The 24,394-nt window shown below is 42.1% G+C and overlaps 2 protein-coding genes and 1 long non-coding RNA gene across 5 annotated transcripts in view; 1 reads left to right on the forward strand and 2 right to left on the reverse strand.

Annotated features, from left to right (window-relative positions):
* Positions 1-446: 446 nt before the first annotated feature.
* On the reverse strand, positions 447-3,838 carry LOC144583588 (uncharacterized). The gene is made up of 2 exons (XR_013537470.1): positions 3,182-3,838; positions 447-537 (listed from the first exon to the last, which is right to left on the reverse strand). It is a non-coding gene; the product is annotated as an uncharacterized LOC144583588 (long non-coding RNA).
* Positions 3,839-8,294: 4,456 nt separating this feature from the next.
* On the reverse strand, positions 8,295-17,885 carry POMK (protein O-mannose kinase). Of its 3 annotated transcripts, none has more exons than XM_020807169.3 (3): positions 17,741-17,885; positions 13,695-14,002; positions 8,295-12,100 (listed from the first exon to the last, which is right to left on the reverse strand). In XM_020807169.3, the coding sequence occupies exons 2-3, from the start codon at positions 13,974-13,976 to the stop codon at positions 11,330-11,332; spliced, it is 1,053 nt and encodes a 350-aa protein (XP_020662828.2). In that variant the 5' UTR covers positions 13,977-14,002; positions 17,741-17,885; the 3' UTR covers positions 8,295-11,329. The 3 variants fall into 3 exon arrangements, with proteins under 3 accessions (XP_020662828.2, XP_020662826.2, XP_072860105.1); XM_020807167.3 differs by lacking the exon at positions 17,741-17,885 and adding an exon at positions 15,939-16,968; XM_073004004.2 differs by lacking the exon at positions 17,741-17,885 and adding an exon at positions 16,363-16,475.
* The window catches only part of HGSNAT (heparan-alpha-glucosaminide N-acetyltransferase), a 32,963-nt gene continuing 26,137 nt past the window's right edge, over positions 17,569-24,394 (forward strand). The window contains exons 1-4 of the mRNA XM_073004002.2: positions 17,569-17,792; positions 20,438-20,553; positions 21,846-21,964; positions 23,054-23,175. Coding sequence (XP_072860103.1) covers positions 17,702-17,792; positions 20,438-20,553; positions 21,846-21,964; positions 23,054-23,175 — 448 coding nt within the window. The 5' untranslated portion in view covers positions 17,569-17,701. The remainder of the gene's footprint in view (positions 17,793-20,437; positions 20,554-21,845; positions 21,965-23,053; positions 23,176-24,394) is intronic.

The following is a 24,394-nucleotide window of genomic DNA, read 5'->3' on the forward strand; positions in this document are numbered from 1 at the left end:
ACAAATAGTAGCACAGTGTTTATTTATTAGGAAAAATCCCTTAATAACCAAAGCTGTGCTGCTCAGACCTGTGTAATTCAAAGGAGGAATGCACTTTGTGAGGGGTTGTTGCTTGCTTATGAGGAAAGAAAGACTTCTATCAGGCATCCCACTCCATTTCGTTCAGGTAGTGGTCCTTGACCTATTGTTTTGCTCTCTGTCTGAGAAGCTGGAATAACCCTTTCCCTTCCTATCCTAGGGATCTGACCAGAGGTGGGATTCAGCAGGTTCGCACCTATTCTATAGAACCGCTTCCTAAATGTACTATTGGTTCTTAGAACCGTTTGCTGGCCTGAGATGAATGAAGGAGGAGGGGCCAGGTGACCAGCGACGAACGGGGGGGAGGGGGCACAATTAGCTGCCTCCCTTCCCACACCACACTGAGCCGTCTGAGGTGGGGTGTGGGTGAGAGAGATAAAGCCTTGGAAAGAGCAGAGGCGTCACTGGGGGAAAGGGAGGAGGATGAGTCCTTGACGTCACTGGAGGAAAGCTCATGGCCTCAAGGCAGAGGGGGGCTGATTGACAAGGCATGAGGGCAGGACACAGAGGGAAAAAGTTTTGGGGTGAGACCGCTTCAGTCAAACACTCAACCATCCTCGTTTTACTATGATTTTTTTCAAGTTAAATGTACCACATAAGACTGTTGCTCTGCCTAGAAAGTTTTTTAAAAAAATCTCAGAGAATATTCAATGCATGAACCGGTGACGGTCCCACTGATCCACGCAAGCAAGGTATGCAGTAGAAAAGCCACTCACACCACAAAGAGATCACACCCAAACCTCCAAGCCTCATTTAGAATAACAAAGAACTCTTCCTCCTGCCCCAAAACTGACAAATGGCACACAGATGGCCCACTCTGTTAGAAGGAGGAAGACAGCTATCAGTATTTTAACACTAGTAAGATTTACTATTCTTGAAGGCCATATATCCAGGGCCAAGAAAGGAAAACACATAAACATATAAATAAATAAGAGGAATCGAAACTCTTCTCTCCAGACATTCAGGTGCATCTTGACCACAGGTCAACATGGGGGGGGGCGTAGGGACTCCGAGGGGGAGGGACTATTATGAGAAGGCAGCATTCTCCAGAAAAGACATACATGAGAGCATACTAATCAAGCATTTGTTGATATTGGTTGTTGTGGGTTTTTCGGGCTCTTTGGCCATGTTCTGAAGGTTGTTCTTCCTGATGTTTCGCCAGTCTCTGTGGCCGGGATTTTCAGAGGACTGGAGTGTTGAGATTGGCTTTCAAGCTTTCATTTCTGAGATTACTTTCAAGTAAGTATGCTTCTTTTTGTTCATAGGATTTTAAAAAAATATGAGACATGTAATTTAGCATATGATGAAATATAGATATGTAGAATGGTACACAACCTTTCCAAGGTGCTATATTGACCAAAATGAGTGCAGGCCATACCATTTCTGTGGGGGGGGGGGAAATCCCGGGTGTAAAAGGAGAAAGGAAGGCCATCCCCTGAACATCATCAGGATTTATTCCATTCTTTGCAGGAGGGGAAAAGGGATGATCCACGCGCGGCTGTTTGTGTGTATGCACGTGTGAATTGAAACAGGTGTATTCTCCTTGCTTAAACCATCTTGATCTCAAGGGGGCTTCTCCTGCGTAAATACGGAGATATCCGGGTTGTGCATAGATTAAATATCATTTAGAGACCAGAAGATTACGGGGGGGGGGGGAGAGTTTTTGGAGTGAGTCAAAGCAAGTTTAACTTCCATATGATGAATCCGGAGTTCTTTCCGGGGGAACACCCCAAGTTCTATTGAAGTTCAGTAAACCGCCTGACAGGCACAGGGCAGGACAAATAGTTATCTTCTTGACTTCCCCAGGAAAGCAGCTCCAACGGATCTTCTCCAACTCAAAGCAACACTCCCTGTTTGTTTCCTGAATTTAGCTGCAATCCTCACAGTAGCTGGCAGTGGGGAAATCCATATTTCTAACAACAACAAACTGCTGCGAGTGATCCCTCCTGTCATAATAATAATATGAAGCATTTGGATATGGGCTAGTCTGGAATTGACAGTTAAAACCCATAAACTTGACAAAATACCTGTCCCTGGTGGAAACGAAAATTGCTAGCACCTGTTTGTTGGCATGGTTCAATACAGCTGTGGGCATTGTGGGACTCTCTTTGGGACCCAGCTTAGGAAGATTGTCACGTTGAGTATCTGCACATTCAGATTTACCCCTGCATCCTGAGTGTATGCTGGAGGCTGAAGTAAACCAGAGCTGCCCCCTCCAATGAATAGGAAACAGTTATTTGGTGGTGGGAAGGGAGATGAGCTTTTGTGCTCTTTATTACCTTTTTCCATCCTGACCCTGTGCCTTGCCTGCTCCTGCTTGACCGCTCCAGGGTCGGAGTTCCATGCTCTTCCGTATTATTATGTCATGCCTTTCATTCTCCATCCAACACTGCTTCTCTTTGTTGCTCTCAGAGGATAGTTTAATCGTGTGTGCCAGTTTCCATGAACTTGCCTGACCACCAGCTTCCCATACCTCGGCTGCCTTTTGTTTCTGAGACACTGTCACCGGACTGGTGTCTCCATGTCCGTCTGTCTCACTCATGGGAAAAGTCATTTCCCCGCTCCCTCTTTCTCTCCCTCTGGGCACGGTGCCACCTAATTCGACCAGTTCCTCTGGCTGGGCACCTAAGGCTGCTCTCCTCCCCTCTTTGCCACTCCCTGAGTTGTTTCGGGAGGGGGGGAGCTTCATCCTTGAATTACCCCTTTTATGGCATGCCGGGGGGGGGGGGAGAGATCGGCATGGAAGCAGGGAATAGTGGGGTGCGGGGGAGACAGGCATCTGAAACAGGGAGGGCAGCAGGGGGAGGAGCAGGGCACGTGGTGTGAGAGAAGGCTTGGCAGCCCCTTCCATGTTCAGGCACAGCTGCAAAGCCTGCACTCTGGGCACTGTGTGTGTGTGTATGTGTGTGGGGGGGGAGAGGGAGTTCTGACCTGCCCCCTCTGGACAGCCGGAGCTCAGTGACACCGAAGGTCGCTGTAGGTGCAACAGTCAAAAGCACCTACCCGCCACGGTGGGTACTGTATGGGATCTACCATGGTTGGATGGAATGTACCATGAGTCTGGTGTGCTGTGAGGACAACTCGCCAGCCATGCCACCTGTGCCACGGTGGCATGAAGGGAAAGAGGGAACTGAGAGGAGGAAGCGGCTGCTGAGGGTGAGTGGGGGAGGTGGAGCCTGCCAGGGCTCTGAGGGAAGCCATCATCACAACCAGCGCCGCCACCAACACCAACACCCCTCAAAGCGACTGGCGAGGAGAAGCGATGGGTGCAGGGTAGAGGGGAAAGATGGAGAAGGAGGAGACCTCAGAGGAGTCAGTAACTGAAGGACCGATTGAGGTGGTGGGATTGAGGTGGAGTGGTGACAGATTGAAAAGAGACCATACCTTCCAAACCAGAAGGAAGTGAGGGGGGAGAGAGAATAATTCCACAACAGGTGCGCAAAGGCGGCCTCCAGGTAACAACAAACAGGGCTATCAGTCATTTCAGGAGGAGGAAAGGGGAGGGAAGCAATTTTTACTGGTGAGCTATAGGGCGAAAAAGGAGGTAAAGGGAAGGAGAGATGTGTCAGTTCTCTGTCAAACATGGTTATAAGCACCCACTGTGAGGTGTGTGTTTGTGTGTGTGTTTTTGGCACATGCCCATGGTGAGGGTAACAGCAGCGGTATGCCCAAACAGATACACTTATCTAGATGTCTTAATCGTGTGAGAAGTAGTTGTGATGATAGGCAGTAGGGAAACCACTGTGGAAGAAACCCTCATTGGATCCCACTTTCCTGGGCATTTATTTATTTGTTTGTTTGTTTGTTTTTTGTTTTTTGTTTGTTTTTTTGTTTTTTGTTTGTTTGTTTGTTTTTTTGTTTATTTGTCATTAGGACATAGAACCTGTTGTTAATTTATTTGAATCCCACCACTGGATCTGACCCCATCAGTAGCCAAGGGAAGATACAATGCTAGATGTGGTTACCGGAATTTGAAACTGTAGGAATTGGTGGTAATTGGCCAGAACCCTATGGTGATTTACACCACCATTAAGTGTAAATCACAGTGGAGAACTGCCACTAATTAAAGAGTTGCTTCTCACATTCTTAGTCGAGTGCTAGTCACACAACTTAAAGCACTACGAGGCATGTGAGTGACAACTCATTAATTATTTGCTATTCTGCAATTTAAACTATTACACTAACACCAGCATAAATCTTTAGTGTGATTCTGACCAATGACTGGTTTGCATAACTTCAAAAGTGAGACAAATTCATGGAGAACATACCTATCATGGGTATTAGAACATCTAGATTGAAAAGTGGCTGCTGCTGGTGGATAAACAATGAGATAAAAACAATGTATTTCACCTTAATTCATTTGGTAATATAGAGTATAGTCACTGAATCAGTGGGACATAATGTTTTGATCGATCATTCAGCAACAGATTCAGTGGATCTACTCTAAATGGAAGTAACAACTGGACTGAAGCCTTAATGTTTGGTGTGGTCTTCCCAGAAACACCTGGTTGCAATAAAACTTGCAAGACTGATCAAATCAAAGGCTTAAACAAGATACTAGCCTAAAATCAGCAAGATTCTTTTTAGTAACCATCTCGGGGACGTTGCTATAGGATTTTGGAAATCACTGTTGTCCATAGATATTTTGCCTGTACATTCTCTGTCCAGGCTACTGTTAGTGTACACATGTTTTTAACACTTCCAGTCTGAAATCTAGTTGCACAGTTAGAAAAAAGGCATAATTTTGGAATGAAATTCTCAATACATTAAGAAATATTTGCAGGCATTATTTGCTGCACTTTAGGTCATGCAATTCAGCATGTGAAAGATACAATCTATGGAGATTTCTTAATTTACAACAAGTAACTTTGAAAAGTTATGCCTTTTATGTAACTGCAAAACAGGATTTCCGCCTTTGATTTGATCAGAGTCTTGTAAATTTTATTGTTTCAAGAAGAAACAGTAATAGACCTACTGCTCACTATAACTTATTAAACAGGGGGATGGAGATTACTTCCACCCTCTCCCGTAATTGTTGCATAGTACAGTAATGTATATTTTTCACTTGTAATATATAATATTCTGTCATGCAGGTTTTAGTAATTAGATCAGCTCCTCGTAAAATTTTGGTAAAAGATACAAGGGATTTTGGCATAAAGAATTAGATAGATAGCTATCTCAGCGAGTCAGAGATTGAATACTTGATTCCCCACTGTGTTTATGGGGAGAACAGCCAGCCTGGGCATCCTAGGGCAAGCTGTAGTCCCAAAGCCCCCACAGAAGAAGAGAATGGTTATCCATTTGTATATCTAAAAAACCTTTGAAAGGATTGTTAACTTGACCACATTTAAGACTATTGCAACTGGTCAACAACATTCTGTTGTCTATTGCCATCTAGTGTTTCAAAGGGAATCTGTAGCTCAAAATTTGATAGACTTAGGCCAGGGCTTGATTCCACTAACAATAAAGTCTATGTCCTGCTGGAAAGAAACATGACACAAATTTAAGCATACACACGAGGCACTTGAATACAGAGACTATTCTGCTAAGGGAGTGAGTTTTTCTGCTCCCTTGCCAAATGTCTATTTTGAGGCAGATTCCAATTAATTGATTCCACATATGTGAATATCCCTGCTGTTTGTTTGTTTTTTTACAGCCGTCAGTCAGCCAAGCCAAGCCTTCCTTCCTTCCCTCCCCTTTCAGCCCCCCCCCACCTTCCTCCCCTTCTGCGCTGTCCTTCAGCCAACCTTTTCTCTTCACCCCCTCCAAATCCTTCCTGGTTTCCATTCCCCTCAGTCACCTGCTTTCTCTTTCCACTCCCTCTTTCCATTTCTATCCCTTTCATGATTTCATGATTTTCATATGGAATCTTCACCAAACCACCATCAAATCATAAATCCCATCTGCGCCCACAGACTACCAATTTGAAGCATGCTTTGTTTTTGTGATTTGGGGTAATCCTATACATAAAATTCATGGGGAGCCATGCCTGGGACCCCTCTTTTGGCAATTTGGGTGATCCTATTGAGATTAGGTTCTTGTTTAATCACAGGCAGTTCTTCAGGTTTTGACAAAGTCACCCTAGGAGACGGGGTATTCTGTGACAAAGGTTTAATATTCTTTAATGGTGTATGAACAATAACTTCTGTGAGTCCAACAGAACCTGCAACAAAGGATGTCTCTGTCCGTAAATCCTTTAACTCAGGTACGGTGATGAGCCCCTTAATATGAGGATATTCCAAATCTCTCCCGATTGGTAGGTCTCTGCAGAGTCTGACTCCTGACCTCAAAAATGGTCCCCCAGCAAGGGTGTTGAGCCCAGTCACCCTTAGGTGGCATCAAACCAGTAGGGATCAGGTCAAGATGCACCACCTTCGTTTGTCTGGGGTTTTGTCTTCCTGGCTCCTTTTCCTCCACTAGCTCGCTCTCTAGGTGAAAGGTTTAGGATTTCTAAATCACCCCTGGCACCTCCCTTGTTGAAACTCTAATTCTGTCTCTCTTCTCTCTGTGTGTGCATGTGTATATGTGCATTTTTGTGTGTGCATGCCAGTTTTGCCATAAAAACACCCTTGCCCTTTTTTTCACTTGTCTTCCTCCCCTTCCCTTTCTGCTCTCTGCCCTATGTCCCCAACAGGAGATGGAAGCGGTGGGGGCAGTAATGGTGGGGGCAGCAGGGTGAGGAGGCACACACCAAAACAAATGTCTTGTGACAAATCCAAAAAATACAATTGCTCTACCGGTTTATTACAGCGGTGGGAATAGGACCTTAGATCAGAAGAAAGCAATTTATGGGCTTCCAAGCATTTTTGGCTTACAGTTCCTTTCAGCCTGGCCAGCACACTGCCATGGCACGGCAGTACTGAGATAAACATGTGGAAGAGCGATTGCCACCAGGAAAAAAAAAGAATCAACGAAAGGGTTCCAGTCTTCATCTAGTCACTCCCACCAATGCAGGAAAGTTACTGAAGAAATCAAGTGTACATACATAGGCTGGAGACATATAAATAATGTTGTGTGGTATGACAAGGATAGAGAGTATAATTGGAAAAGACAATAATTCTGGAAAAAGTTGAAGGGAGCAGGAAAAAAGAAAAACATCAGGAAACAGATCTACTGAATAAAAGCATGGTCTTCAGCTTGTAAACTTGCAGGATCTGAGAAGTGCTGTTAGGAACAGCATCTTCTGGAGGTCAGTAATTAATAGGTGGTATAAGCTGGAAGTGATATAAGAATAACAACAAGGAGAAACATAATTCAGAAGCCATAGATTTTAACTTGTTTATTGAGAAGCAAATGATCTTGGTTTCTAAAAATTGAAATCCATTTGGAAAAATCACTACAAACTAGATCCTGCATTTTTCATCCTCCTAAACTTGATGGCATACTGCAAGATAAACAGTAAAACATAGGAGTGTTTTGCACCTGAAAAAATGTATTGCTTGTTTCTAAGGCTAAAACTGGATACAGCAGTGACTGAAATCCTGTTGCTCAGTATAGTAAGTCACAACTAGAGTAGAATAAATGCTATGAGCACTTGAGGACATATATTTTCTAAAAACATGCTGGTTGAAATCTTGTTGCTTAGTGCAGTAAGTCACAACTAGAGCAGGCCCACTGAATCAGTAGAGATTTGATGAATCATCTTCTCCATAAGTTCCACTGACTCAACGAACCTTTGCTAGTTGAGACTTACTATGCTAAGCAACACAATTTTAACCAGTATGTTTTTAGAAATTGTGCTTCTAGAAGTGACCATAGCATAAAATGCATTTTTTGTACCTACGTATCCTTGCATTTAGTGTGCTTTGTGTATAATTAGTCATTAGAAAGTAAACACAAGCTGAATTTTCATGTTCGATTGCTGAGGCATGTTTTTCTGAAGAAATCTCACTGTGGGAGAAGAAATGGGTTAACCAGATGGAATCCATTTTACTTCTGTTTTTAACATAAAGGTTTAAAAATATATATTGCAGAAAATCTATTCACCTTTCTCAAACATCTCTTGCAATGATTTTACACCGTCCCAGCACTCAGCCTGTAATATTCTGTCACTGAGAAAGAATTATTTCCACTTCTGTGCCCATATCCAACCACCATGTACATTTTCACTGTTGACACAGTGTAGCTTGTATTGCTTGCATGACATGGGAACTAACAGAAGAATGGCAAGAAAAACCACTCCTATTTTAGGCAACATAATTTAAAAAGATTTGCTCTTTTTGAAAATCCTTTATTAACCTGGTGATAGCAGACAAGTACATGTGTGCTTATGTTGCTTTTATAAAACATACACAGACACAGAGAGAGAGAGAGAGAGAGAGTCAACAGATGAATTCTGCACATAGTATTCAGTAAGAGAACTGTGAGAAGGACAAGGTGCTAAATCCCTCTGTCAGTGTTCCATCTCCTCCCATAGCTGCAGAAGGATTTGAAACCATGAGTATGGTCATAATAATGGGATTCCAACAGGTGATGTCAGAAGTTTCCACTGAAAAGGAGGAGGCAGAACCCAATGTCTGCATGGGAAAAGTAGAAGAAAGGAAGGAGGGGCCAGACCAGGGGGGAGGAATAAAAGCGGAGGTGAAGAACCAATAGGGGCAGAGGCAAAAGAAGAAAGTGGGAAAGAGAGGTAAAAGAGAGGAAAGAGAAGAGAGAAAGGGGAGAGAGAAATAACAAGAGAGATGCCAGTCCAAGACAGTCAGCTCTCCTGTCCCCAGCAAGAGAAGGGGGTTCAGAGGAGCTTCCTGATGGCTGGGAGTGACCTCCCACTAGGCAGGAAGCCAGAATGATATTCCCAGAGGAAGACACACACCACCCCTCTAGGAAGGCATCCTTCTGGGATGGGAGGGTGGGAGTAGGCAGAAGGTTAGTTAAGAGGGCTTCCCGGACAGCTGAATGGACACCCACTCAGAGGGAAGCCTGGAGGTATACCACAAACATGGGGGAGAACTTCAACCATTTACAAAGATCCCTCCAAGAAGACTGATGGGGAGCCGATATCAGAGGTCCCAGGAAGCACAGACACTTGAATGGCAAGACCAGAGTGTGGGACAGTTCTATTCTGTCAAACCCTCCTCTCAGGGAAGAAGAGAAAACGACCATTGGGGATGTTAGAAGGGAATGGGAAGTTGGACCTTTTGAAGTTGTGGTTAAGACACCTGTTGTATCTTTTTAAAAAAGGCACTCCATTGAAGCAAGAAGAGCCTCCTGTCATCAGTTTGGAATTAGGCCATGAATGCCCATTCAAAGAGGGATCCATTCAAAAGGACACAATGGGTTGTGAAACTTTCCAAATATACCATCTAGCATTCTTTCACACAGTAGCGTGACCAAGCAATACAACCTAGAGAAAGATGATGCAAATGAAGTGCCATGTAAGTTTGTCAGTGGCTTCCACTATGATACAGAATCATCCGTATAAGCAGGAGTATGTTTCTGTGTGGAAAGACTGTGATGTTCATTTAATTTTAGCTTTCAGATCCAATTCCTGGGCTCAGAATTTTTTAATTCTTAGCATATATCTTCTGTGTTAGTGTGGTGCATTTTTAAGTTCTAGTAAAAAGAAGAAAAAGCAGATCCTGCAACTTTGACACTACCACTTGCCTACCACTGCCCAAAATATACAGGCCCTCCCACTATTACTGCTGCCCATCATAGAAATTAGCATTTTCTAGTTAATATTAATAAAGATCACACTCAGCACAATTATGTATTTCCTGGCTTTCAATACACAAGACACACAGAATAGAGCAGAGTTTGAAAGCAAGTCAGTCCTTTTTTATATTAAAAATTTCTGTTGATTAGCACAGGAGTGGGAAAACTTTGAAGCTTTGCTGAGTGCCAAACCCTGCAATGCTTGTGTTGACATCGAGCTAAAAAGATATGCATTTGTATCTATTTCATCTATAGCAAATCATAACAGATTTGAGGGGCTAATGGATTGGTTGATGGCAAGACAAGGACATTTTACAGTATAGAATACTCCTGGTCTGCTGCTTACCAGAGGCTCCTGCTTGCTGGAAAAAGAGACAGCTATGGAAGTCACTGCCTGTGGACCTAAAACTAGTCTATTTCTGTCTCCCCTGTAAAGAAAATTCCCAAATAGGTTCTCAAGATTACATGGAGATTTGAAATGGAGATTTGGGTCAAACAGAGAAGGATCAGGAACCTTGACCAGGAGAACAGTAGATAAAAATGTTTTTTTTAAATAAAAAACAATGCCTTTTATAAATGTAAATCAGACCAAGACATTTTAAAAAACTGGAAACAGCCAGTTTATCTTAAACAACACCTGGGGCCTAAATCTGACACAGGGATATGCATGCTCCTGGGTTTAATAGGCTTAAGCATGCTTAGCTCTGGGTCAGACCCATTCCTATTTTAAGGTTAAATAATATTTGGACATACGCCCCGCTGTGAATCTGTGAAGTGAATCAATGCTGCCACCAGATGCTGACTCTGATGGAGCAATATATTTGTGAAGATTCTTCACAGATATATAGACTGAAAAAGCTACTTGGGTGAGTAGTAAAAGGTTTCAGCCTAATAAGAAAGAATTCCAGTTGCCATGACTTAACTTCCAGATACTCTGGTGGAGGCACTGATTATTTCTCATACAAAATTTTTCCACTTTACCAAACAAGCATAGGTATTTCATTTTCAACTAATAAAAGAGTAAATCACTCTAGATAAAAACTGTCAGAACTTGCCAGTCTTGGTCACTTCATTTTTCTTTGTTGCTCCGTTTGTGTTAGGATGGGACTCAGTCAACAAGAAGGAAACAAAGGGAGCAATACTTACAAAGAGAAGGAGGGATGGAATTGACCAGCTTACAGATTCCTGTTCACCCATACTTAAGTTCACCCTCCTGGGCTCAGACTGCAATACCCTACTGAGGAATATTCAAAAGACCATGTTTCTAATATTAAAAATGTAAAGCACACAAAACATATAAAAGGTACAACATCTGCTTGTAAGAATGACACAACAGTGCAAAACCATGGATAGGGAGGTTTAGTCCTCCATGTATTGCTTGACAGGAACTCATGTCACTGGCGATGGTAGCTATTTCTCATGGAAAGTGCAATCCCACAATATCTGAACAGCCATACTTCCTCACCATTGGTGTAAATGCTACTCTGTTTAGCTGTAATTTGACATTCTTTAGAAGCACCCTCCAGGAAATATATATGAAACATGATCAGTGGGAAATATGACTTTTACAGAGCCAAAACAAGTCAGTGAGTATTTTTTATAACATGTCCCTTGTATTTGGCATAACTGTTTCTCTTACAAGTGAAGCTAGGACATTCCGGTATGTGTCCAAAACCATCTTGGCAGAAGGTCTTTCGTTTGGCCTCTTCTTACATGCCTGATGGATGCCAAACAGGTGAAACCTGACAAGATCACTCCCATCAACGTCTCCCAAAAGAAAGTTGGAAACATCAGGGATTTTCCATATGTCTGTCATTTCATCATATGGAGGCATGAGATTGTCTTCAAATGGTATATTGTTTCCATAAGGCCAAAGCTGCTCAGGAGCCACAAACTCACCCTGCAGCTCCTGATGGCCACACTTGATCAATTCACCAGCACTCTTGTTTACGAGTGGCAAGGCATCCAGGTCATTCACAACAATATGGAAGCTGCTTGTCAACAAGTACTGTGAAAGTACTTTCTCTAAGTCATTGGAGTCACACATCACAAAAGTGCCCAGGGGACTGTTGTGCAGGTAATGGATAATACTCACATAGTTTATGGCCAGCAAGAACCTGTTTTGCCACATGTTGGAGTTCTTGTATTTTGGAAGATTCAGTATCTGATTCAGATTCTTCAGGGAGCCAAACGGATGGTACTCTGTAAGGACTGTGAACTCCTCTTCGCAATAGCCAAGCAGTTTGACCACATGCTTGCTTTGTAGAGATTTCAGCATCTGAAGCCCATGCATGAAGTCTTTCTGAAGCTCTGGCACAGTTAGCTGGGAAAGGGCAACTTTGTTTTCCTTCCATTCAGAAAGGAAGACCTGAAAAGAGGAGAATGTACTTATTTTTCTCAAAATGCCACGAATGTAGAGCCACTAATGGCCACAAACCTCTAATCAAATCACTTGTTTTATGTTTTGAATTTGATCAACACAGCTGTCGAAGATCCAAATTACCAGAGAAAATGGAACATTTGGCTCATCTGAAAAGAAAGCATGCAGACTAAATACTTCCAAGTGTTAAAAAAAACACCTCTATGTTCATTATCACAGTAATCTTTACAACAGCTTCATAAATGTAGGCAAATCCATTATGGTACCACAATAAACTGATGTGTGAAACTTTGGACATAAGCCTTTGTAAACAGCAGCTCAGTTCATCAGGCACCCAACAAAGTGGGCTGCATTCCACAAATGCTCGTGCCAAATAAAACCTGTTCACCTTTAAGATGCCTTATGACTCTGCTGCTTTTGTAGCAACAGACTAACAGAGCACGCACACCCCACTGAAACAGGACCTGAGCCTAATGCTTTTATTTTTTATGGAGATATGTAAACTAAGATACCATCAGTTGTTTATGTTGATGAAATTTCCAAAATCTAGTTTGAAATATTAATCTGATTTGCTTCTAGTACTTGTATGCAATATGAAGCTTGCTCAAAGATTCATTTCTGGCACTAACTAAATCTGCCTCCCCATCCATGGAATTAAGAATGCTTGAATAGTAGCATCCTCAGTGGCAATGATGGAGGAGGGTTTGCAGTAATTCTTCCTCCTCTTGCTTATTGCTACTTTCTTTCTGTTGGTTGGCCATTCATAAATTGAACTGCATTCTCAGTGGAGTTCTTAGGAACACAAAGAGGTTTCCAAATTTAACTGGGTTTTAAAAGCTAAGTTTCTGCAACAGTGGCTTAGTCTGCCAAACTAAGTTCCAGGGTTAGGAGAGTATCTATCACTGCCTTCAATTCACAATGACATTTGGTGTAAATAACCAACACATTTAATCTATGTTACAACTCAACAAATTATGCAACACTGAATGTCTGAAATGTGGTGAATGTTGGCAAATTCCGGACATGTTTTATGGGGGTCTAAAAATACAGAGACTCACCACTGAATGTAGTCAACTAAATACTACAGTATAACATTCATGTGTCACTATTGCCAAAACGTAAGATACCATATATATACAAGAATACCTATTCCTAGCCATTCAAAGAGAAAAACACAATTTAAATTACCATTATTCACATATTGACATTCACCAAATTTCAGTGATTTACTGAAGCTTATACAGGAAGCAGTACTTTGAAAAGAAAAGCAGTACATCATTCAAGAGAACTTTTTGGGAAATCTACATCAGGACACAAACTCCTAACCCTTTAGGGGTTTTTTTCAGGTTCTTCTATTCACATGAAAACTATTGTCACAACTATGTGAGACTTTTAAAGCCATTCATGAATTTGCAGATAAAATTACATGGTGAATTTAGACATTCACTGTACAAACTCTGGTAAAAGTAGAGCTGTCACCACATTACAAAATGTGAACAGTACATTTAAAGAATGACATTTTTATTATCTTCAATAATAATTATTCAATTATTATCTTCAAGACATATTATGATGAACCAACCCTTTTCACAGCCCCTTCACCAACACGTTTCAGTTTACGGACTTCTCTTTTGATGGCCTCACAAGACAACCACGGTGTACAGTTCCTCAGGGATCCTAATCTGAAGTAACCATGTGGACAGGGATTGTGTTCCACGTTGACTTGCCCATAGAAAAAGTATGCATTGTTGAAATATTGATAAAGGAGCAGGTTCACAAGCAGCAGAACCACAATCAGAAGCAAGGCTGGAGGGATCAACTTCTGCATAAGATCAGTTTTCATGTCATAGGACTTTTTCTCCATGCTGAAATTGTCATCTTTCAGATTTTCTGCAAGACATAAAAATTGAAAATTGTCAATCTGGTACACTAATCTTTGGAGGGGAATGACTGAATTTTTGGAAGCGTTTTTAATAACACTCTTAAAGTATTCTGTCTTTAGATAGCAATGCTATAGCCTCAAATAAACAGACGTTAAACTTGAAACATAACATTACTGGGAGGTGAAAATTTCTGCCAATGACTGTGGTAAGTTAACTACCATAGATCATGATCCAGAAAGCAGGACTGCATGCATTGGGGGGGGGAGCCCGCACCAACAAAATGTTCAGATACAAGACATTCCATTTCTCCTTTCCAGAGTGGTGGTACATCCAGTTAGGGTTTGAACCAAAAATACTCCATACTGTCTACATGCAGCTAGGAAGGAGATTGCATAAGCGTGCCTCTCCCACTCCAGCAGGCTCTTCCACATGTGCCTAGTCTTGTAGTGTTTGAAATATCAGTCATGTAACTAGTCATGCAAAGGGAGATGGCTAGTACAGGGTGACTACTTAGGTGATTTCCCCTTCTGCCTGACTATAGGAAATAGGGTAATGACCCCAACAATCAAGCCACTACAGTACTAATTTCAGAATCACTTGCCTTAAAAAAATACATTGCAACATAGAATCTCAAAGGGTGCACATGCATACTACTTAAGACAAACAAAGCTTGAAATATCCAGATTATGTTTGCAATAACACTTGAAAGGTACTACTTTTAACAAAATGGAACCTATCATATGCTTGACCTCTTCTCAATGAAAACAAAGGTAAGCAAAGTGCTTGTTTGGACTACACACAGAATGACAACATACAACAATAGTGCTCTGTTTATTAGCTATTATGATTTATCCTTTATATTTCCTTCAGTGAGTTCAAGATTGTGTGGCTCTTTCTTCCTACTCTGCCCTTACAACCACTTGTGAAGTAAGCTAGACTGAAAGAGAGTGATTGGCCCAAGGTCATGCATGTTGGTAAATTTCGTGGCTCAGTGGGTACTACTGATGGCTTGTTGATATTTTATTTATTTATTTCATTAATTTAGATACTGCCCTATTAGAGCAACACACTATTCTGGATGGTTAACAGCACAATAAATCTAAACAAACATAACAGCAATAAAATCATACAATAAGTAAATGAACAAATTTAAGTCAACATCAAACCGTGACAGCACAACATATCCGTATTAAAAGCGGCAGGGCACAAGACACAGAAAAATTCAGGCGAGGCTGCATTCAAAGGCCTCTCTGAACAGCAGTGTGTTCAGCAACCTCTTAAGAGTGGGAAGAGAAGGCGCCAGCCACAGCTGTACTGGAAGCTTGTTCCACAAAGCTGGTGCAACTGCTGAGAAGGCCCAATATATACAGTATTTGTAAATTGTTTTATATGTATTTATTCTTTCTTTGTGTGCTTTGTTCTAAACCACCCAGAGAGTGTGTTTCACTGTAGGGCAGTATATAAGCTGAAGCAAACAAACAAACAAACATTAGAATACAGCTCTTTCCCATGTCTCCTTCAAACAATTATCTAGATTGACAGTTACATAACAAGGTCAAAGCCATGGTTTTTCAAATCTAACCATGAAAAGAAGCCAGAGAAACAATATATTTTGTAGAATCCATTGTATGATTTCTGATTCATTACGTATTAACACCAACATTGACATTCACTCGACTCCCTTCAGGCTTTTCCTGTTCATCTCCTCCTCGCAGGGAGCATGCCCTTTTGCAAATCCTTTACAGGTCGGGGAGGATCCTGGCCAACGAGTCAGAATTTTCTTCCAAGTGAATATGTTCATGAGTAGCCCTAAGGTGTTCTCAGTGAGCCAAGTACAAGGGGAGTGGTTGGAAAAGGCAGGTCCATCCATGAGAAAAAGACCAAGAATCGCTCCTTTTATGGTTGCAACACAATGGACGAGGAATGCTTGGGATTGCCCTTACCTTCCTCCCGTCACACCTCCGCGTACATCTCTGCACATCTGGCGGCGAGTCTGACACCTTCCCAGCATCCCTCACTCCGAGACACACACACACACACAGCAACACCAGCCCTTTTGCACATAGAGATTAAAATGCAGAAGTGCACACCTATCCTGATTCGGAATTACTATAATTCCTGTAAGCAAGTGAATGGAGCGGAAGACATGGTCACATTTAAGCTACCGCTGGCAAGGCAAATGTGTGGGAGGGTTGAAGAAAATAACAAGAGTAGAGATACGATTAACTCCACTTTTGCTGCAACTGGAGGTGTTTTCCATTTCTGTTCTGAGATCTTTTTTTCAACCAAGGACTTGTTGGCTGTTTTTCGAGGATGGGCAAACACGTGCAGCCACGGATTGTATTTTATCTCCCTAACAACACTTACATCAATTTTCACTGTCCGCTTGTACGTTGATGCAATGGATGTGTTGTTCAGAACTGAAAACCGTCCTTCATCAACATTTTATTTCCCATCTGAAATCCTGATAGCCATTGTAGTGATCCTGAATGCCCACATTTTAATGATCCCAGCCGCGGGGCGCTCAGAGCATCAAAATGAACCATCTGCACCTTTCAGATGTCGTCCTTGCCTTTAATAACCATCAGCAGGTCGGAACTGCAGCACTACACCGCTGGGCTGGGATCCCGGGAGATTTCAGCACCTCCACTTTCTACACCATATACACGGGCTTATGCAACCCATCGTTCCCATTAATGGGACTCTCAAGTTGCTCAGTGTGGCAGCGCCCAAATTTCTGAGGCCAAATTGCTCCTACAGCAAGGCTCTTGGCTGGTTTTTCCTGTTTTCCAAGCTTAGAATTCATTGCCAGTGTAGCCTCCTTAAGCCATCCTACCCCAATTATACCTCAGTTTCCCCTTTTGTATATTGTTTTATTTTGACCGAGCTCTGGGAGGCAGTGGAAGACAGGCGGGCCTGGCGTACTCTGGTCCCTGGGGTCACGAAAAGTCGGACACGACTGAATGACTAAACAACAATATTGGTGGTTGTGGGTTTTTCGGGCTCTTTGGCCGTGTTCTGAAGGTAGTTCTTCCTAACATTTCTCCAGTCTCTGTGGCCCGCATCTTCAGAGGAGATACCGGCCACAGAGACTGACCAAACGTTAGGAAGAACCACCTTCAGAACATGGCCAAAGAGCCCAAAAAACCCACAACCACCATTAGATCCCGGCCGTGAAAGCTTTCGCGAATACAGCAACAATATTGTTTTATATTTATTCTTCCTTTCTTTGGGTGCCTACACACGATTTTCCTCCTGGAAATTTTTCCTTCTGGAAAATTGTAGGTATAATTGGGGTAGGATGGCTTAGGGATGCTACACCAAGAGGGAGCAGAAGAACTCCTGTCAGAAAGAAGGAACCCGCGGGCTGGCAGAGAGCGTGGCTCCTTGTTGCCCCCCACCTGCCCCCTCCCCGCCGTCCCCTCTTCTTCCCGGCTTCCCTTCCAGCTTGGCCAGCGCGGGCTCCCTCGGCCGCCTCGCCAGGCCGGCTGTGGGCCGCGGGGGGGTTGGGGAGTTATGATGCACAGCCATAACTTCCGCAGTTTCCTTCCTAATTTTGGGGCGGGTGGGGGGCAGGAAGCCGCCGGCGTCGCCGCCGCCACCTCCTCCGCCTCCTCCGGGAGGGCGGCTAGCCAGCACTGGCCTCGTCCCTCCTCTTCCAGCGAGCGGCAAGCAAGCAAGCAGGCGGCCGAGGCCGAGGGGGGGAATGGTGGGGTCCGGGCCGTGGGGCCACTCGGCCTCCTACCTGGCGGGGGCGCTTGTCGCCGTCCTGCTGTCCGGCTTGGCTCAGCCCCACGGTAAGCATCACCGCCCCTCAGCGTGGGCCCTTTTGTCTCGGCACCCAGCACCCCTTCCCCGCCGCCGCCCCCGGCTCTCGCCTCTCGCCGCCACCGCTGTCCCCCCCCCCTCCGCCCTGCGGCAGCTGCTTCCTCGGAGGGTTTCTCGGCTCGCCTGTCCGCCCGCCTCCCTGCCACCCGCGCCCCGCGTTTAGGGAATTGCTTGACAGAAGCTGCCGGGCGTCGGTCTTTTCTTTCTCGTCTGAAAAGAAAAGAAGCATCCGAGTTGTCGCGACTCTTTTCAAAAGGCGTTGGGGTGCGGGTGGCCACGAAGAGGGTGGGGTGGGGGGCGAGAGGAGGAAATGAGGAGCCCCAAATCTTGCGGAATGGCGTCATTCCTGGCATACCTACATAAATTGCAAAAGCCTCCTCCGCTTTTTAAACAAAAAATCCCGTCTGCACGTTAAATCTATGGAGGAAGAAATATTGCATTTTTTTTTTTTTTTTGGTGGTTATATCTTGCTTTCTGCATTTCAAAACCCATGATACTGAAATGCCACGATAAAGCCAGTTTGGAAAGCAGAATATCCCAAGACTCTTTGAACTTAGCCTCAACCAATGCGTTAAATCCCAAAATCCATACTGCAGTGATCTCTTTATTAACTATGGATTTTGGAATGCACAACCAAACAGATACTAGAGAAGAATAACACAGCTTTGTTTTCTATCCTTATTATTTTTTCTACCACCCTCCAATATTCCTTTGGCACTATCCCCATTCATTCAGATTCTTTTGTGCTGTGTTCCAGAGTGTAACAAATTATGCCTTAGTCTCAGAGGTGTCCATCAACATGTTTTCTGGTTTTTGACAGCCTTTAGCCAAGCGATATCATTAGACACTGGAACCTTTTTTGCAATGAAATGCTGCTCATCAAAGACAGCAAAATTCTCTGGAACTTTGAATTATTTGTGTGTTGTCTCACAGTTACAATGGCTTCTTGGCTTGTCTAATAAAGGTATCAGTTCAGTATGGATTTTGGAATTTGTTTTGTGACAACATAGCCGGCCTTGATGTTGTTTCTCAACATAACATTGGGCATAACATTGTTTATTTAGGTAGGCATTACTCCAAGACCAAGCTTATAAGTATTTCCTTTGCTAATAAAAATATAAAGCAACATGAAGCAAGATGGTTGAGTGTGGATGGCTAGAAACAGAACAGTGTAGTACTTGATATTTATACAGACAAAACAACTATATTTTTTCTGGCTCTACAAGCTGTTTCTTGGTTTGTTTTCTTACTGTCCCTCTTGTTACGATTTTATATTATTTTTAAAATGTACCTAAATAAAGTTTGGACTCCATATTGTACTTTACTTTTAGTATAGACCAGCGATGGCAAACCTATGTCACGCGTGCCACAGCTGGTATAGTAAGGTTCACTGCAACTGGTATAGGCAGTCCTTGATCCAAAGGGGGGTATGCATTGTTTTAAAATACTGGGAACAAGCCCCACCTCAATTTTATGTGCTGCCCTGGCTTTCATACAAAAACATGCCATTCTAGCAGCAGATGTTTGTACCCTCTGCATATTGGCATCCTGGGTCAAGCCCTTATCACCCCAACCTACTGTTCACCAAAGACTTTTAAGATCAGGTTTAAATTTGCTCTCCCCACTTTGCCCTTTCTTACCCCTTTTTTTGCACCCCCATGCCTGTTGATCCTGAAAGCTTGCACACAGGTTTTTTTTTGTTTTTTTGTTTTTTAATTTTGTGTTCCACTTAGTCAAGATGCTGCCCGAACATGGATTTTGGATTTTGGACTTTGTTTATTGGTCACCATAGCTGCCTCTGCATTCTGTTTTCTTTGGTCAATAATTCTTACTGTGTGGAATTGACTTTTTGGACCAAATTTATACAATTTGATCTTGAATTGTATTGTAGACATGTTATTATTAAATTATGTGGCTGTTTCTGTATACCCAGAACCTTTGGCATATGTGCTAACAGTCCTATATTCAGATCCCAGGAGGTTTCCCTGCTTGGATTGACACCAAGCCTCTCTCTGCTCATACTTCCATGGGTCTCCAATCTAAGAGGGAAATATTCATTTTTCAAAGAACAGTATTCTGCACACAATCAAGTCCTATTTTTAACAAAAAAGAAAAACTCTGTGGAGAGAAATTCTACACATGATGAGGAACACTTCTGAGAAAGGCCTGTGACACAGTGGTCATATATATTCTGTATACTATGGTAATGCTATCGCAAATGTTCATATTTGATTGTTTATAGGAAAATATGTTATTGAACTCAAATGCTTATGTTCAAAAGACTGTTATTACTAAAGGGTGCGCTTCTAGCTTTCCACAGCCAGGTTCCATCATTAATTTTTAAAGATATGGTAATAATTTAATAAAAGAACAAGAAGTGTTGGGGAGGGAGAGCTGGGATTGAGCACTATCTTCACATTTGAAAGGCAGTTTAAAAGATATATAGTAGAATTGCCCAGTACTGTCAGCTAGGTTCTTATTGGCAAAAATGTTTGGAGAGAGAATCTGTCATCCTAGAAATCTTAGTGGTTCTGAGCTTCATAACAATAAGTCTTGAATTCTGAATTTTTGCCTAGTTGAATATTGAAGTTCTTTCTTTATCTGTCCCTAACAGATATATCTAGGCGACCAGCCTCGGATCTGAAGATTGATCAGGCCTTGCTACAAATTCATAATGAACTGCTTCATGAGAACTTCTCTGTCTCCTGGGTGTCAGATTATTGTTACCAGGTAAATCATATTCAACTGAAGAACGTGACAGAAGTTTTCAAATGGTATCCTAAAAATCCTATTATTAAAATGAAGTGGTACAAACTGGATGTAGTTTCATTCTTCATCGTTTTGCTAAACTCAGTTTTGGCACTGACCGTTTTTAACTCGCTTGGGTGTGCAGAAGCTTACTCTGTTGTATGACCTGAATGTTGTTCATCTATTGATATTTTCTAGACTTTTATTATTTGCTAAAGAATAGGAGATAGCAGTATACGGAGATGTGGGTGTAGGTCAAGAATGGCAGGAAGAGTACAGACTTAGAAAACTAATACCGAATGCCAAAAGAGACAAGGTGGGCATCATTGCTATTAGAAGATATGTACACAATATTCCTCTAGTTCCCCATCTTCAAAGATGCTGTGTTTGCAAAATCAACATGCAAACAGAGCCTGTTGCTTCCTGCCACTAAACAAATCAACTGAGAAAAGCAAGCTAATCTGCAACTTGCAAAGCTGTGAAAGACATTAAAACATAATCACACCTCCTTTACTGTGCTCACGACCTGGGGTTCAATCCCAGGTAGCCGGCTCAAGGTTGACTCAGCCTTCTATCCTTCCGAGGTCGGTAAAATGAGTACCCAGCTCGCTGGGGGGGCAATGTGTAGCCTGCATAATTAACTTGTAAACCGCCTAGAGAGTGCTTGAAGCGCTATGGGGCGGTATATAAGCAGCACGCTTTGCTTTGCTTTGCTTTACTGCTCAAGTCAGCTCCACTACTCTTGGAAGAGCTCCTCATCTTGTCCATTTGGGCCCTGAGAAACCAGTTGTTTATTTGGACAATCCACAATTAATCCTTGTAAATCATTATTCAGCCCTGAACTGAGCTTATGATTGTATTAATAGAAGAAACTAGTATCATCCCAAGAAAAATGCAAATAGATGAATGGATTTGGTGCCCACTTCACTTCTGAAAAGTTTAACTCTGAATGTATAAAGCTAAATCCAATGTTAATCCCAAGTATTAACATAGGGCTTGTTAGTCATTGTAGATGTTGTCCCAGTGATGTCAATAGATCTTCTCTGGGTGGTATTAACAGTGGATTTAGCCCATAACACTGAAACAGTTTTATACAGATAGATATTTTTAATTTTAGGGTACCATTATACAGTTTAGATCAACAGTTTTTTCACGGTCGATCCAGCAACCATTGTATGTGCCTTTAATTACTGTACAAAGATGCATATTTTTTTGTAAATCTAGCCATGGTCAGCTCTGTTTCTTATTGATCATTCATTCATTTTTCTTTCTAGTGCTTGGCTCAAGAGCTGAGTTTTGTCATCATGAGCAGTATTGCAACTACCCATGTGGATTGTCAGCATGCCATGACTCTAATTGTTAATAGTACTCCGGAAGGCAAAGAACTTTGCAGGTTAGTGCCTTTCTGTAATATGTTATGTATTAAAAGCACTCACAGTTGCAGGCATTTGTGATATTCCAATGGTCCTGTGTTATTTTTATAGTGAAATTTACAGCTATTCCTCTGACATCTATTTTGAGAATTCTTCCAAAAAGGGACTGAAATTTTCTATTTTATATTTTGTGTTGATTTGCCCAAAGGGAGTGCTGTTATGTTAACCCAGATGCACAAACAACCATTACTGGAGAGCTTGAGCAAACCTGCGGTAACACTAAAAGTTCTATAGCAAAGAACTCCCAAAAGATACCCTACATTTTAAAGATTAACAGATTTATTTTATTGTGAGCTGTCATGAATTACAGGTGAGTGGAATAAAATCCACTCAGGCAGTGGATTGTATTGCGCAAAAGCACATCCTGAAATAAACCTGACAGTCTTTTAGATGCCAGAGCTGTTCTGATTGGTATGTACAGTGGTGCCCCGCATAATGAGCGCTTCGTTTAACAATGAATCCGCATAGCGATTGAGTTTTTGCGATCGCATTGCGATGTTTTAAATGGTAAAACATCGCTTTGCGATGATCAGTAAGCTGTTTCGCTTACCGATTTTTGCATAGCGATGTTTTTTCTAACAGCTGATATATAACGGTGTAAAAGAAGATGGATACAAGAGAAACTGAAGAACTGTGGATGAGAGGGAATGCTGTAAAAAAGGGCAGAAGAGAAAACTATGACAGAGGGAGCCCTATAGATTAAGTAGATATACAGCTTAGCTCGTATTAAGGTTCTACCCTGTTTACTATGGCCACAGGTTATGAAATGATCGCCATGTTCAGCAAAGCTAAAAAGGAAATGTCCAATCAACTGCCTGTGGGAATCAGCTGGTTCTGTAAGTGTCACCCTAGGGAAAGTATTAGTTCTGTCTTTGTAAAGGCATCAAAATACACAAATGGGCATGTTAGCACATTTGGAAAAACTGGATCCATTTTTTTAGGTCACATTAACATGCTGTTATTCATGTGCAAGGCGTCATGCTATCTTATAACAGTATGGTTATAACTGAAGAAAACTTCTGAAGAATTTATCTCTTCACTGTTTGTAGGACACATTACCATTTTGGAGAATTTGGAAACTATTCCTTAATAGTCAAGAATCTCCACAGCAGCAGCCTGAAGATTTCATGCAATATCGTTGTCAACCAAAATCCTATCAACAGCTACCTCCGTATGTTATTTTAAGTATTGCTGTGATTTCTAAATACCTGCCAAAACTTGGAAATACTACTTTTGGGACCACAATTCCCAGAATTCCTTGGTCAGCAGAATTACCTTACTGGGGAGTTTGCTTAGAAAATTGTTCAGTTGCCATGATGCCATACCCAATCCATAACACACTGGAGGTGGGGGAGGACTACCTGCTAAACTCCCTAATGATTGCTGAGCCAGTTCAGCCGGTTTCTTCTGCCCCTCCTTTGTCCCTGCATCTGATATGAAAAGGCAGTCTTGTATGTTGGGGAAAATTTTTGAGCTGACAGAAGTACACAGTCAAGTCACAGGCTTCATAAGAGATGAAGACATGTGTGTCTTAAATATTTTGTAAGTTGCCTTGAACCCCTTTACTAGGAGAGATGCATCATACAAATGAAATGGAATGGAGGCAAAAGAATGAATTAAAGAAAGAGGTTCCTCTCACAAGGTTTAGTTACTAGTAAAAGCTTTAAGCAAATATATGGTGCTATTTGATCCCTCGCCCCTTTTGTTCCTGGCCCTACCTACCACTGGAATGTGAGAACTTCTCTAAAATTGAATTCCACCCTTGGGCTTAAAGAGTGTCCTGGCCCTTGTCTTAAAGCAAAGATCTGAAAAACTCTGCATGGAAGTACAACACAAGGACTAGTCATTCACAAACTCTTCTAAAATTTGTTTACAAATGTGACCCAGCAGAACTCTAGGATTCAACTCACTGAGATACTTTATTGTGTAATTGTCATGAAAGATTGTTAGTGGTCTCTAAATCTATCATAAGGTAATACAGTGGTGCCTCGCTTAACGATTGCCTCGTTTAGCGATGAATTCGCATAACGATGTGTTTTTTAGAAAATAATATGCACTGTATAACGATGTTTCCTATGGGCGATTTTCGCTTAGCGAAGTTTGGGACCATGCTTCGCATAACGAATGCGATTTTAGGTCCCCTGCTTCACTTAACAATGTTTTTTTTTCAATTAAAAAAGTGTCTTAGAAGGGTCAAAAACGGTTCTAAATGCTTGGATTCGTTAGAGGACCCCCTAAGTCATGTGCAAACCTGATTTGGCTTTGATCTGACTTTTCGTTAATTTTTCGTGAATTTTTTCTTCCCCCATAGGAACCAATGGACCTGTCAAAATCTGACAGCTCCATTATTTCCTATGGGGGAAGAAAAAATTCACAAAAAATTAGTGAAG

Source organism: Pogona vitticeps, chromosome 6, assembly GCF_051106095.1.
Source record: "Pogona vitticeps strain Pit_001003342236 chromosome 6, PviZW2.1, whole genome shotgun sequence".
In the NCBI taxonomy this organism is placed as follows: Eukaryota; Metazoa; Chordata; class Lepidosauria; order Squamata; family Agamidae; genus Pogona; species Pogona vitticeps.

Excerpts from the sequence above, each read along its gene's own strand:
- POMK (XM_020807169.3), bottom strand. The coding sequence starts at position 13,976 with ATGGAGAAAAAGTCCTATGACATGAAAACTGATCTTATGCAGAAGTTG. Across the intron at positions 12,101-13,694 it reads GTGAAGGGGCTGTGAAAAGG|GTCTTCCTTTCTGAATGGAA; the intron begins GTTGGTTCATCA and ends TCCTCTTTTCAG.